The sequence below is a fragment of the Vicia villosa genome, linkage group LG4 (assembly GCF_029867415.1).
Source record: "Vicia villosa cultivar HV-30 ecotype Madison, WI linkage group LG4, Vvil1.0, whole genome shotgun sequence".
NCBI lineage: Eukaryota > Viridiplantae > Streptophyta > Magnoliopsida > Fabales > Fabaceae > Vicia > Vicia villosa.
Window position 1 is genome coordinate 152,541,031 of NC_081183.1, and position 14,454 is coordinate 152,555,484.

Genomic DNA, 14,454 nt, shown 5'->3' on the forward strand with positions numbered 1-14,454 from the left:
CCAAATTGTCACCCTTTGATGCATTGTTGAGGGCACAGCTGCCACTCCATGAATCCATTCTCTACCAAGCAAAAGGTTGTAGTTTGCTTTTGCTGGTATAACCATAAACATAGTTGGCCTCGTGACTGAGCCTACTGTCAAATTGACCTGAACAACTCCTAGTGTTTGTCCTATCTTGCCTTCGTAGTTAGATAAAACCATGTTATGTGGCCTTATATCAGTATCGAACATACCAATTCTTTTTAGCATGTATTGAGGCATTAGGTTCACTGCTGCTCCCCCATCAACTAGGACTTTATTGATGCCAACGTTCTCAATTTTAGCCCTGATATAGAGTGGCTTCAAATGATTTCGCATACCTTCATCAGGTCTTTCGAAGAAAGCGTTATGTTCTTCAACTGCACCGTTATTCAGCACATAATAACACACAGGTCTGTGTTTTGCCATTTCTTCGATGTCAGCCTCCTCGCAATCTTCAACTTCCGTTTCCTGATTGAACTCATGAGGAAGCATGGACACAACATTGCAGTTGAGGTTTATGGATGACACTCCATCAGAATCAAAGTTATTTGTCATTCGATCTTCTTCTTTCCAAGAACTTTCAGCTTCGAATAGCCTGCGTTCCACTGGAGGTTTGTCTGACTTTGCCCCCTGGCGTGGGACTTGGTTGCTACTAGACTCTCCAGCTTCTCTTGGCCTGTATTCCTTTTGAGCCTTTTTTATTCTCTGATGCCTTCTCCACTGGGATCGGGACATAGGATTTTTTCCTTTGTAATTCTCCAATCGATACACCTCTCGATTTGGTTTTTGAAATTGCTTCCTGTATGCCATTGCAGTTCTTCCTCCTTGGTCCCAACTCCGCCATTTGTTTTCTCTTGCACCAGCTTGCACCCATCTATCCCTGGGTGCATCTGCAGGGACTTTGAATGTTACCTTTCGAACTCTGGGGGATGGACTATCAGGTCTCTTCGTAGTAGTCCATATGTCGAAACCGTATAGGTTAGGACGCAACCCCTGAGTTTCTCGACCCATGTAGCAGTACACACGTTCGAAGGATCGTGCCAGCATTTCATCATAGACTGCCCCACATCTGGGACATAGTGCAACTTCAGTATTGCCTTTGTGACATCTGACCAAAAATCCTACTAAGCTCTCCTCCATCTTTGGGTATACTTGTAGTAGGGGATTTGGTTCTCTCCCTGGGTGTTCCCATCTTTCGCGTCGAGCCCTTTCGAAGTTAGCTTCGACCCTTCGATTCAGCATGATCGAACACCTTGGACACATCCATTGTTTTCCACCGTTCCTCTCATGACAACCCCAAAGGTAGTCCTTGAAGCTTTCTCCTCTTAAAGGAACTTCAATACCCCCTTTTTGCCTTGTTAGCCATGTCTCTAACTCATCAAATTCAGAAACTGGACGTCTGGCGCTGACCATGTTAACGACTGCTGGAGGAACTTCAGAGTTCTGGATTTTCTGGAGTTTCATTCTGAGGTCTTCAGTGGCCTCGCTGTTCTCTCCCCTCGAAATTTCAGTTATCTCTGTCCTTGGAGATTCTTCGACATCAGTATCGAAGATTGTATGGTTATTCAGACTCTTAGTAGCCTGCTCTCCATCGAACACTGCCTTAGTTTCTGCAACTTCGACTTCAGATGCCTCCACCATGTTGACATCCACTGGCTCACAGAGGCTAGCATCAGCGATGTTCAGAGGATTGGTATCGACCTTCATGTGACTCTTGGTCTTGTCAGCAAACTTCAACCTCCCATCTTTGATAGCATTTTGAATTAGATCCCTGAAAAGAAAACATTGTGAAGTTTTATGGCCTAAAAAACCATGATATTTGCAAAAACCTCTCTTCTTTCGTTGTTCTAATGGAGGAATTTTGGAATTTGGAGGCAGTATCATTTGGCCATCTTTTACTAGTAAATCAAATATCTCGTCACATTTGGTGATGTCGAATGTGTAATTTTTCTTAGGGAACCTATCATTATCGTTTTCTACTGGGTTTTTTCCATTTGCAGGGTTGAGTAATTTGCAGGCATAAGGTGGCGCTTCTCTTAATTCAGCCACATCTATTTCGACTTCTTCAGGGTTGTATGAGTCGCTAAGAGACTCATCACCAGCGTCCTCTGCTTCGACATACGCTACCCTTTCCTTCTTATAGTTTTTATTTGCCCTAACCTTTTCTGCCTTCAAGCGTTCGACTTGTCGAACCCTATCTGCTAACTGGGCTATATCCCTAAGATACTGAGTATCTAATTTCTTTCTAATTGAATAATCTAAACCCCCCGCAGCCATTTCGACTAATTCATGTTCTGGGACAGTTGTGAAACATCTAGATTTCAACAGACGGAACCTATTCAAGTAATCATCAATTGGTTCTATAAACTTCCTCTTAATACTAGCCAATTCCTTCAAACTTATCTTGGTTTGGCCCATATAGAATTGTTCATGGAATAACCTTTCCAAGTATGCTCATGCATCTATCGAGTTTGGTGGCAAAGTGGTGAACCAAATGAACGCATTCTTTGTTAGCGAACTAGGGAAGTATTTGATCCGTAAATCCTCGTTCCCTGCTAAATCCCCTGCTTCTGTCAAATATCTGGCAATATGTTCCACAGTTGACTCGCTAGTTTCGCCTGAAAACTTTGTAAACTTAGGTACCTTAGTGCCCCTAGGCAATTCTGTCTACATAATGTAATCTGATATGGGGGACGTATAATTTGGACGTCGAAGTCCAGTACTAAGGCCATTATTGGCCATAACCCTTTCTATTATGGCAGTTAGGTTATTTTCCGTAGCCAGATTTTCCCTTCTGACTCTCTGGACAATCTCATCTGGATGTTCGTTCCTACCCACAATCCTTAATTTGGGTCGCTCTTCTTCTTCCGTTTCCTGTCGAATGGGAACGGTTCTTTGATTCGAAGCCTCTAAATTAATCACTTGAGTTCCTTCGATCGTTTCTGTTCTTCGTGAGGGGCCTACATCCCTAGTGGCTGTCCTAGATGGGGGATCCACATCTTGTATACGCTCCAAAACAGGCCTCACTTCTTGATTCGAAGGCTGTTTGTCTTTTCTTCTAGGTGGTGGCACTCCCATGAAATCTGCCATTCGATTCATTTGAGATGATATCTTTTGGAAAGTCTCCATGTTTTCCCGATTTGTACTAGCAATATTCGTCGCTAGTGGGTTCAAAATTGAAGCCAACTCTTTGGCCAAAGCCCCTAACATATCATGGTTGCTTGCATCCATTTCTTGCCGGAATGCTGCTTGGTTATTTGTGGTAAACATGGGTATCTGGGTAGAAAAACTAGTGTTGTGTGCACTTCGACCCACTGAACCAACATTTGGCGAAAACGTCGCATTATTAGTTGTAGCATATGTAGGCCCAGCCCCTCGTACGCCTGTTCCATATGGGTATGACATTCCGTATGGGTTATTTGGCCTCCATTCGAAAGCAGAGTTTGTGCCTTGACTAAACAAGTTATTTGCAGCATTTGTCGAGGAAAACGGTCTATCCTCTGCGCTTGTGGATGAAGGTGCAGTGGTCGACACTGAAACTGGAACAGTCCCTAATGGCCCTGTATTATTCTCAGGGATGGCCTGGGAATTATCTGCAGGTCTTGACCCATTTGGACCTGGTATATCCCGTGCTCCTTGAGTGGAAGTCGAATTTGGTGCGCCTGATCCTGAACCTTGTGGGGGATCTTGATCTCCCCCTGCACTGGTCGTGACGACCATTTTCTTGTTGTACCTTCGTTTGGGAATCGGTTGTGCACTGTTCGTTAACTTACCGTTCCTAAGGTTCATACAAGGTCTTGATATTTTCTAGACAAAAATAAAACAATTGATTAAAAACAATCTGGTTGACACTGTCCCACCGGGTGTGCCAATTTGTTTACGGTGATTTCCGGTAAACAACCGTTAGTCCTCCAAACTATAAGTAAATATGATTTGGTTACTCGCAGGATCGACTAGATTGATCCTAGGACACATAGTCAAAAAGATTGTTATTAATGGTCGTTCGAACCATATTTATGATTTATCTTTGTCAATAAGAGTTTCTTCGAATAAAACAAGTAAACTTGATAGTGACTTTGTTATATGCAAGTATAACTTCAACAAAAGGGTAAGTAAAAATAAGACATGAAACGGAAACTGTTTAAAGTGCAAAGAATCTAAAATTGCAGAAATATTAAATACTTCAAAAGTAAATGACATGAAAATAACAGTACAAGAATGTAAATGGCAAGAAGTAAATGAAATGCAATAATACTGAAAAGATATCTGAAAACGAAAAAGGAATACACATGTATTAAAATGGTGGTGTCATACGTACATTTCTCAGCGAACTCTTTCTCTTTAACACTTGATACTTGAGTAATATGTGAGTGATTTGTACAAAATGAACACACAGAATCCTAACATTAAGACTCCTATTTATACTAATTTCGACCTTAACGGCCCTACGCTAATCTAATGCCACGTTTCTCATAAGAACTCCAGGGATGCCATCTGTTGTTAGACAATTACGAAACCGTCTTCGAATTTCAAATCTTCCCGCCTAAGTCCTTCTTCGACGCGTGGCAGTGTATTTAACATTAAAACACTACGAAAACACGCTAATTAGTAATACTTTAACATATTTCATGAAATTTGCCTAAGTCTTCGAAGACATGCGCCCCTATGAGCTTCAGTGTTCATCATCTCCGCTGTGACTTAGAAATCTTCACTCTCGAAGCATGGCCATCAGGAGCCATTTTCTTATCTTCAAACGATGGTCATCAGTAACCATCTCTTCTTCGAATTTTTATTCTTCGAAGAACCATATATTTGCAAAACGAAATCTTCAGCTAACAGTATGTAAGTCGAAAAGATATTTATATGGTTTAAATCAGTCTCCAAGCCAGTGCTACAAACACTTTGATTCATACATACTTCAGATTGATTATAGTAGACACGAGTATGAGTGTTGTGTTTATGTTAAGAACTTTGATGATGGTTATTTTATTTTCTTGTTATTTTACGTAGATGATATGTTGATTGTTACTAATCATTTTCATGATGTAAATGAATTAAAACTAATGTTGATTCATTCTCATATACTTCAATTTTTCAATCTGTAGAAATATTCGAAGCAATAGTCAAATACAAAAGTTAAAGTATACGAGATGCTGAAAACATGTTTGCACATTTTCGATAAGGAAGTGAATTGAAAAGGTTTCCATTTCACATCACCATTATCTTGGAATCAAAGTTTGAAAGCTACTAAACGATTCAAGTTTCCAAATGATTGTGACAAAATTCATTACCATTGCTCCCTAAAATTTAAGCAGTGTCATGTTATAAATTTCTACCGTGTTATTGATTAATCTAGTGCTATGTTTTCAACATCTCAACAGTGACAAATAATAGAGAAAGCATATCATGAACATACAAAATAGCCAAAATAATTCATCACATTGTTCATTATAATTGAGCTATTATTGAATTACTTTATTAACTTAAAACCCAATGAAAAAATTAGAATGAAGATTTACTTTTTAACAAGTTTTTGAAGATTATGGGTAGCTTAATCGAAGGGATCATAACTATCCCCTATCATATGGGGCGAGGTTTGAAAAAATTGTTTATTATATATTGATTAATGTTTTAATTTAAAATAAATATTAAAATATATAATTAAAATGAAAGTATAATTGAAAACATTTATATAATATGATGTAATTAAAAAAATATTTATAAATATTACAAATTTGATATTTATTAATACATTTATATAATAAATATTTATTAATGTGAAATACATATTTATATAATAAATACTTATTAAATAAATATGTTTTCAGAAATTATGTAATAAATATTTAGTAAATATATTAATAATATGAAATAATAATAAACACATAAAAATAACATTTTAATTAGTAAACATATTAAAATATATTAGTAAATAACAAATTTATGAAATATGATTTCAAATTAGTGGTAAGTGTTAGGGGTGAGAATAGGCTAGGCCGACTAACAGGGGCCTACGGCCCAGCCTACATAGACCTAGTTCAGGCCAGGCTTTTTAGATAAATAGAAAAGGCCTAGGCTTTTTTATAAGCCTATTTAGCTAAAAAGGCAAGGCCACAGGCCACATAAAAAGCCTTTTAAGCCTAAGAGGCCGGCTTATTTAAATACATATGAATAATTTTATTATTATTATACTATATTTTTTACTTTGAATTAAAAATATAAAAATAAATTTTAGTTATCTTGAAGAAATTATGAAAATAAGATGAAAAGAATCTTATGAACAATGTCATAAGTTGTTTCGATAAGTTCTCTCAAACAAATAATATCACAAAATTGATGCTACTAGGTAAAGTCAAATAAACTAATGCAAACAAACATTTAATCTCATTGATCTTTTAATTTGTTAGTCTATATAAAAACGAGTTGAATGACTTACTTACAAATGTTCAAATGAAATAGGCTTTTAAGTAGGCTAATAGGCCAATCAGGCCTTCAAAAAGGCCAGGCCCAGGCCAAAAAAATAAGCCTATGATAGGCTATAGGCCAGACTTAGGCTTTGAATATTATAGCAGGTCAGGCTCAGGCTTGGCAAAGCCTAGCTCGGTCCAGCCTATTCCCACCCCTAGTAAGTGTAGGGTGCTGATAAGTGCGGCTGCGCATGGAAATAACGTTTTCAAAAATTATAATATATATATATATATTTGATGCTAGAATTCAAACAACAAAAGCAAACAACAACTTAGTGGGTGTAGCATCTTGCAATCAGCAGGTCATGAGTGAGAAGTTTTAGCTTTTTTATTTAACCTTTTTAAGAATCAAATAATAAAATAATAATAAAAAATGTCACATAAAATTAAAATAAATAAAAAATAATAAAAATACCACCAAAGTTTACCACGTCATTAAAAATATTTTTAATAAAAAATTAAAAAAAAATTGTCATGTCAACAATTATGATGATTGAATTTTTTGAGGGAACAAAAAAGAAAATCTTTATATGTTAGGGTTGAATCCAAACATTTTTTTACAAGGACGTTTTTCAAATCTCGCTCATATAACACGAAGCAAAATAACTACTATCCTTAAAATAAATACAAATTATTTTAATCATAATTTAATTGTGATAAATATTTTATAAAATTTTATTTAACCACCCTTTAATCTTGATAAATTTTGAATATTGGACGCTACTTTATCCTACATTTCTAACTATTGCACGATAATTGTTTTAATATCTGACCATTCATATATTTAGAATATATTTTAAGTTTTTAAAATGTAAATATTTTATTTAATCAAATGATTACCAATATATACCAAAATTGTGATTGATTATATAATCTAAATTTGTAAAAAGGACTATTTAATTGCTTATTATTAAGAAATGAGAATAGAAAGATTATATGTATTTTAGGGTTTTATTAGAGATAAGCAACATCACATGGAAAGATTATATGATATGGGACCGATATTTGAGATACGTCCTATTACACTTTAATCAAAACGAAAAAGACAAAATAGTGCCAGATCACTTGTCTGCAGGAACACTTTTCAAATCAAAAGGCTTTTAACACAAATATTCTAGATTTGATTTGTTTATGATTTTTATTTTACGAGTCTAAAGAAAATAAAGAAATTATATATATATTTTGAAGGTCGGCTTTAGAATTTGAGGGGTTCATGTGCCCACGTTAGATGATGTCAAAGAAACAGACCAATCAACATCACTTTTTGATGTTGCTGAGGTTTGCTTGTCCCCTCTTTAGCATAGAAGGGAAATAGAAAATTAACAAAAGATAAGAGAAAAATTAGATGATTAAACCATTGATGATAAAGGAAACTTTGAAAAAGGGATTGAAATGACCCTCTTCTAATGGTTATTTAGCAAAAGGAATATAAAGCAAGACCACACCCATTGTCCAATGAGATAATTGAAGTTTCAACCAAAAAGTTTTCTCTATATATTATATTTTTTATTTTTAATATAAAGCAATTAGATTTAATTAAGGTGGTAACCAGAGTCCATTTAAAATCGTTTTGTAAAAATCGTAAAAATAAAAATGAGGTAGGACAAACATAGTTGATTGAATGCGGTGAAGCTTGCATTCTCAAAGATTAAATTTATAAAAAAAAAATTATGCCGCGCCCGCAAAAATAATAATTAAAAATAAAACAAAATAAAACATATTAGAGAATACAGATTTAAAGTTTAATTTTATTTAAAAAATAATATCGGCAAAACATATCATAGATCATGCTCGCGTGTCTATTTTACCACCTTTAGTTTTATTTAAATAATTAATACATTTTATTCAAACAAGTCTTCATTAAAATTTAAAATTTGTTCTCTCTGAAAAAAATGGTTGATATGAGAGTCTTAGTAAAGTGTACTTTATAAGGTGTTTATTAAAATGTAGCTTAAAGATTAACCTTGGATATATTATAATAGTAACAGTCGTGGATTCCACCTTCAAAAAATGGAGAGCATTTCTGAAAAACCAATAAGGTGGGTGATGTATATTGTGTAAGGCAAATGCAGAGAGAGATGACTAGTCTCAACACTTTATGATGCACATGGCAGATAAGGCTGGTCCTCAAATAGTAACAACTTTTTTTTCTTTACACCAATGAGATTAAAAATTAGGAAGTCTTTTGCCTTTCCTTATGTCAAACTTTATGTCTAAACTCATCAAAAGTAAAAATTGCTAATTACTGTAGCATGTATGTTATTACAATTTTCAATTCTAATATTACTATCTTTCATTAGTTATTTTAAGAGTATAGCATAAAAAGCACATTTTTAGACCTAAAAACATTGAAGGAGTTTTAAAAAATTCAGAATTTAAATCTTGAAAATTAACGTAATCGTTAATTAAATATGAGGTTGACTTGTTCGTGAAAGTTTAAAACTCCAGAATATATTTCTCTAAAAATTTTCTAGTTTAAATTATACTAAGTATTAATAATCTGTGTCAGATAACTTATTCTAACTTTAAATATCTCTCTTAACGGACAGTAAAATTAATTCTCTTAAATTAGTCTGTCCAGTGGTTTGTATAACTAGTTTTTTTAATATAAAAACATAACCAAGATGTAAAATAGAAACAAAAGTGAGATTAAATTCACATAATCAATAATATACAACTATATATACATACTAATTGATAATTAAGACAATTAAAATAAAACTAAAGTTTAAGCTTTTGCAACATCTTGCATTGAAAGAATAGAATGAGGTGGCTTTTGTCCCCTATCTACCTAAATAAGTTAAGTTTTGTGTCACTTCCACATGCTAATACTTAGAATGTGACATAATGGTAGGGCAAGTGCCTATAGCCACTTGATAAAGACATTCAATAATCTTCCATTCTTCAAATTCAATTCCTTTCTTTGTATGCCCAATTGTTTGGAAAGTGTGTTGGCCCTATTTTTGTGCAAAATAGGGTAACTTTAAATAATCTTCATAGTTGAGATTATCAAAGTGCCTTTGCTTCAATTAGGTCTCTTTTTTTGGCCACTTTGAAACTTGAAAGAAGTAATATCCCAATTTGTAGTACTTAGTGTATAGACATTAATCCCACAATGAAGGAGAAGGTTCTTCACACATAAAGAATTGAAATCAAGACATATATGAACATCCAATACACCAAGTTTTTGTATCCCTTTGGTGCTACCTGTTTCACATAAAATTGAATTAATTACTTAATCAATATTTCTATTAAAAAAAATTAAAATATAATATTTAAAAACATTTACATCCATATTTCAATAATGGATGGGGCCCATTATGATTTATGGATCTTATACTTTAAATAGTGTTACATAAAGATATGAAAACTGTGTGTACATGCATGCATGTTCCCTTGCATAATCATGAGTTATTAACTAAAAAATTGTTATATTTTATGATTCATATGTTTATAATAATAAAATCATAATTTATAGTTCATAATTCAATAAACTAAATATGTATCGTTCAAAATATTTTGTCAAAATCTTGATATATTTACGTGATACGTGTAAATACATAACGCATGTTGCTACATTTGTTGGGGAGTCTAACGTAAATGCTAGACTTCCCGACAATAGTAGCATGCATACATAATATTTGTTGGGGAGTCTGATGTAAATGCTAGACTTCCCGACAACAGTAGCATGCATACATGTTTGTGTGTGAAGATTATGGTTTTACCTTAATTTTGGTGGCAGAGGAAGCAAGAGAGATGGAAGCTGATGTTTTTGGTGTTGCAAGAGTAGAAAACCCAACATTATAAGTCACAGATTCATCCGGTCTAAAAAGACCATAGTTTCTCTCCGAAGTTGGACCAGGTTTCAAATCTTCATTAAACAATGCAAACAAATAAACCTCCAACCTCATCCTAGGATTCAAAGGTGTCCCTTGATTCGCCATTTGTCTCTTCAACAAATTCCTATTATAAGTCGCCGCATTCACTGGCGAAGCACCGACCTCATTCGCGTCACCTTTCGAAGGCCAACCCGTCTCCGATACCCTAACTTCAATCCCTTTAAACCCCATTTTAGCAATGGAGAATGAAACAGCATCAGCCATAGCATAAAGCATGTTATCATAATGTAGATTTGTGTTAGGATCAACCATTCCTGCATTAGGGTTAAACAAAACATAATCCAAAGGTATTGAATTTGGATCATCTTTGTAAGCAAAGTAAGGGTAAGCATTGATCCAAAAAGGCGCTTTCGTCGTGGCCAAAAAATTCAAAAATTGATACATCATACTCGAAATCTCGCCTTTAAAACTCCCGGCCGAAGGCGGGTAAGAAGTTTCCAACACGGCCAACGAACTAGGCGTCGAGACCCAAATGTTCGAGTAACCTAATCGAGCTAACGCATTGTAGATATTAATCACGGCCGGAACAAGATGTTGAAGAAGAGTTGTATCGTCATCGGTGAAAACCTCGTTGCCTACTTGAATCCCGGTGATTTTCGTGTTTGGCAAGAAAGGTATCACGCGGCTATTAACCCATTGAAGTGCTTGTTGTGGATCATCTAGTTGGTTAAGTATTTCATTTTCAACCGTCACAATTATCTCAATATTTGATTTTGAAAATGTAGTAAGAATTTGAGGATTTGTGTCGTAGATTCTTGTTTTCGTGAGGTTTAAGGTACTCAATAGTACAAGAACTTTTTCAGGTTGTGGCAAATTGTTAGCAACTTGACCATAGTTGATTCCAAAGCTATATCCAACATCTACACAATTTCAATTTCATATGAATCAATGAAATAGTTAGTACTAATTAAACATTGAGAAAATTTTAGAAGAAAAAGATTAAATAAAAAACATGAACTTGATGATAATACCTGGTGAGAGAGAACATGCGAGAAAAACAAACAACGTTGTTAAGATGAAAGTTGTTTTCATGTTGAGGAAGGAAAAGAAAAGATTCTAGGATTCTTAATGGTAGGGGAATATATAGATATAGAGATAGAGGTATTGTTGTGAAGATTATAATTCCTTTCTTTTCTTGTTTGAATTAATATTTTTGGAGGCAGAGATAAATGAAACAAGAGGATTTGTGTTTGGTTCCTTTAAGGTTATATTTATATATAAAACATAAGTGGATTCTTTTCAACTAGGTTGTCTCTTTCCAACCCACGTCAACTTCCAATTATCTTTTTGATATTATTAATTCCCTTTAATTAGTAAATTTCTTTGAAGAAAAGCAATGGAAAATCATGCTATTTTTTTTGGTTAAATATTACAACCTTTGAGGCAAGTTATTGATTTTAGGATCCCATGATTTGAGGTAAGATTAAATTTTAGTCCACCTTAATCATTGGAGATTCCTTATTACATTCTCTCTTTTTTCTTTCCAAAATGTTTTCTTAATCATATTATACGTGAGAATTATATCTTGATTATAATATCTTATCTTCCTCAAAAAATCTGGTTAATAGAAAATTTAAACTTCTTAGTTAGAAATCAAACTAATTAATTTAAGGTTTTCAACACTCACACATCTTTACACCTCTCCGGCTCTCCGCATCAATCATAATCTGATATATAATTTACATTTTTTTTAAATATAAATTAAATATTCTTTGTACATAACAATTGAGACTATTAGGGATGATAAAACCGCCATGATACATTGGGCCGGTCGCGCACACGCTAAAAAGTAGCGAGTTAGATTGAGAATTTGAATCCGCCGTCCATTAAAATCTGTTCTACTAAAGTTCGTTGTCCGTCAAAATTTGTCGTCCGCCAAAGTCCGTCCTATTCGTTAAATTAGTCCTTTTTTTAAGTTAATTATACTAATTTCAATATTTGATGGTTTTATTTTATACATTTATTTGTAAATATATTTAATATTTATTAAAAATTAATTTATAAAAATTAATTTAAAAAATAAATAAAAAATTTAATTTAAAAATAAAAAAATTATTAATCTATTAAAAAAAGACGGAAAGCCGACACCTTAACGGGGTGGATTAAATTTTTATGCTCATTTTGACCGTCATGCTCTTCTTTTGACAGACTTAAAATGAGACTTTGACATCCCTATCCCCAGAGACTATTCAATTCCAAGAGAATCACATGAGACAACCATTGATTAAAATTACTAATAGTGTAAAATTATTTATTAAGCTAAGCCAATCTTTTGGGGGCACTAACCATACGGCGCCGTTTAGATAAGGTGCTATTGTTTATTTGTAGCTCTATGCTGGAACACAAACTTTTTGACTTGGAGATACAATTTCCATATATAATGAACAACAAATTTGATCATCAATTTTATTAATTTTATGCTTCATGGATTCTTTTTTGTTCGTGGTGGTGATAATTTATAAACAATCACTTTTCCACGTAAAATGTATCTTTTCAACAAAAGCACCATCTCTGACTTATACATGTTTTAAAGTAAATATATGTATGAATGAATAAGATAAAATAAATTATTAATTAAATATAAAGTGAAAATTTTATTAAAGTATCGTTATTATGCATCGGTGAATACTTAGCATAAATATAAAGTGTAAAGTATTAGGAGTGGGTTGTAAATTTTTATTTAAGCCAGAATATTAATTAATCACTATATACTTTTTACTTTCATCTTGTTTTTGGATATAAAAAATCATAGACTAAATTTTTTAGATTACATTTTTTTAATCATCGAAAATATTTATCTTTTAATTTTTAATCTTGATAAAATATAAATTTTTTAGTCCTCCAAAAAATATTTTATTATTTTAATACACATATAAAATCATATTAAAATTAATTAATATAATATATAAAATATTTAATATTTAATATTGTCTCTCCCTACTCTATATAAGAACTCAAATAAATATTATAGACATTTTACATCTCCAATTTCAACATTAACCTAATTTTTAAATTTTATTTTTAATTTATTAAAATATTATTTTCAAAAAATAATTATTTTAAAATTTTTCATTTACACTTTTGGTTTACAATACTAAAACTACCGTTAAAACTGTTATTAATTCAGTCGTTAAATAATAAATCGTCGCTAAAATCGTCAATAATTATGTCATTAAGGTTTAAAAACCGTCGCTAAGTTGGAAGAGGACCAAAAATATGAATAAAGAATTTTATACGGACTATTCTTTAAAGAAAATATTTTCAAAAACTAAAAAAAAATGAAATATTTTGAAAGACCACAAATATATATTTAATCCTATAAAAAATAATAAAAATTAAAAATAATTTTATTTCATTATAAAGTGGGTTAATATATTATTTAATATATATATATATATATATATATATATATATATATATATATATATATATATATATATATATATATATATATATATATATATATATATATATATATATATATATAGTGGTGTGTTAATATATTATTTGTAATACATATATAGTGGTGTGTTAGTATATTATTTAATAAATTTGTTTAGTTGATTATTTTTAAATTTAAATAAATAAGATGATAACATCTTATTATAATTTTCATCCTCTATTTTACTTTATTTACAAAAATATTTATCAGTTTCAAATTCAATGTTTTGATTATCTCTCACATTTTTCTATTAAAAAGATATGATATGTCCAATTTTTAATAATATATTATTTATTTTAAATTTTAAAAAAAAATTATTTGATAATTTTTCATGTTTTATAAATATTATGTTATTTAAAAATAAACTTATAATAAAAATTGTTCAAACTTAAAATACAAGTACTTAGGGTCTATTTGATAAAAATAGTGGTTGACTGATAAACTAGTTGATAGCTTATAGCTTATAACTGCTGATTACTGATGACTTATAGCTTATGGCTGATGGTTGAGACTGATAACTAATAAACTAATTGAAGTGTTTGATAAAATTAACGGTAACTTATAAATGTAAAATGACATGAAAAATATTTAATACATAATTATTTAATTTTAAATTAAAATAAAT

General features: G+C 32.1%; 1 protein-coding gene across 1 annotated transcript; it reads right to left on the bottom strand.

Annotated features, from left to right (window-relative positions):
• Positions 1-9,122: 9,122 nt before the first annotated feature.
• Positions 9,123-11,560, bottom strand: LOC131599971 (glucan endo-1,3-beta-glucosidase 14-like). The gene is made up of 3 exons (XM_058872207.1): positions 11,359-11,560; positions 10,214-11,247; positions 9,123-9,695 (listed from the first exon to the last, which is right to left on the bottom strand). The coding sequence occupies exons 1-3, from the start codon at positions 11,417-11,419 to the stop codon at positions 9,621-9,623; spliced, it is 1,170 nt and encodes a 389-aa protein (XP_058728190.1). The 5' UTR covers positions 11,420-11,560; the 3' UTR covers positions 9,123-9,620.
• Between the last annotated feature and the right edge of the window lie 2,894 nt (positions 11,561-14,454).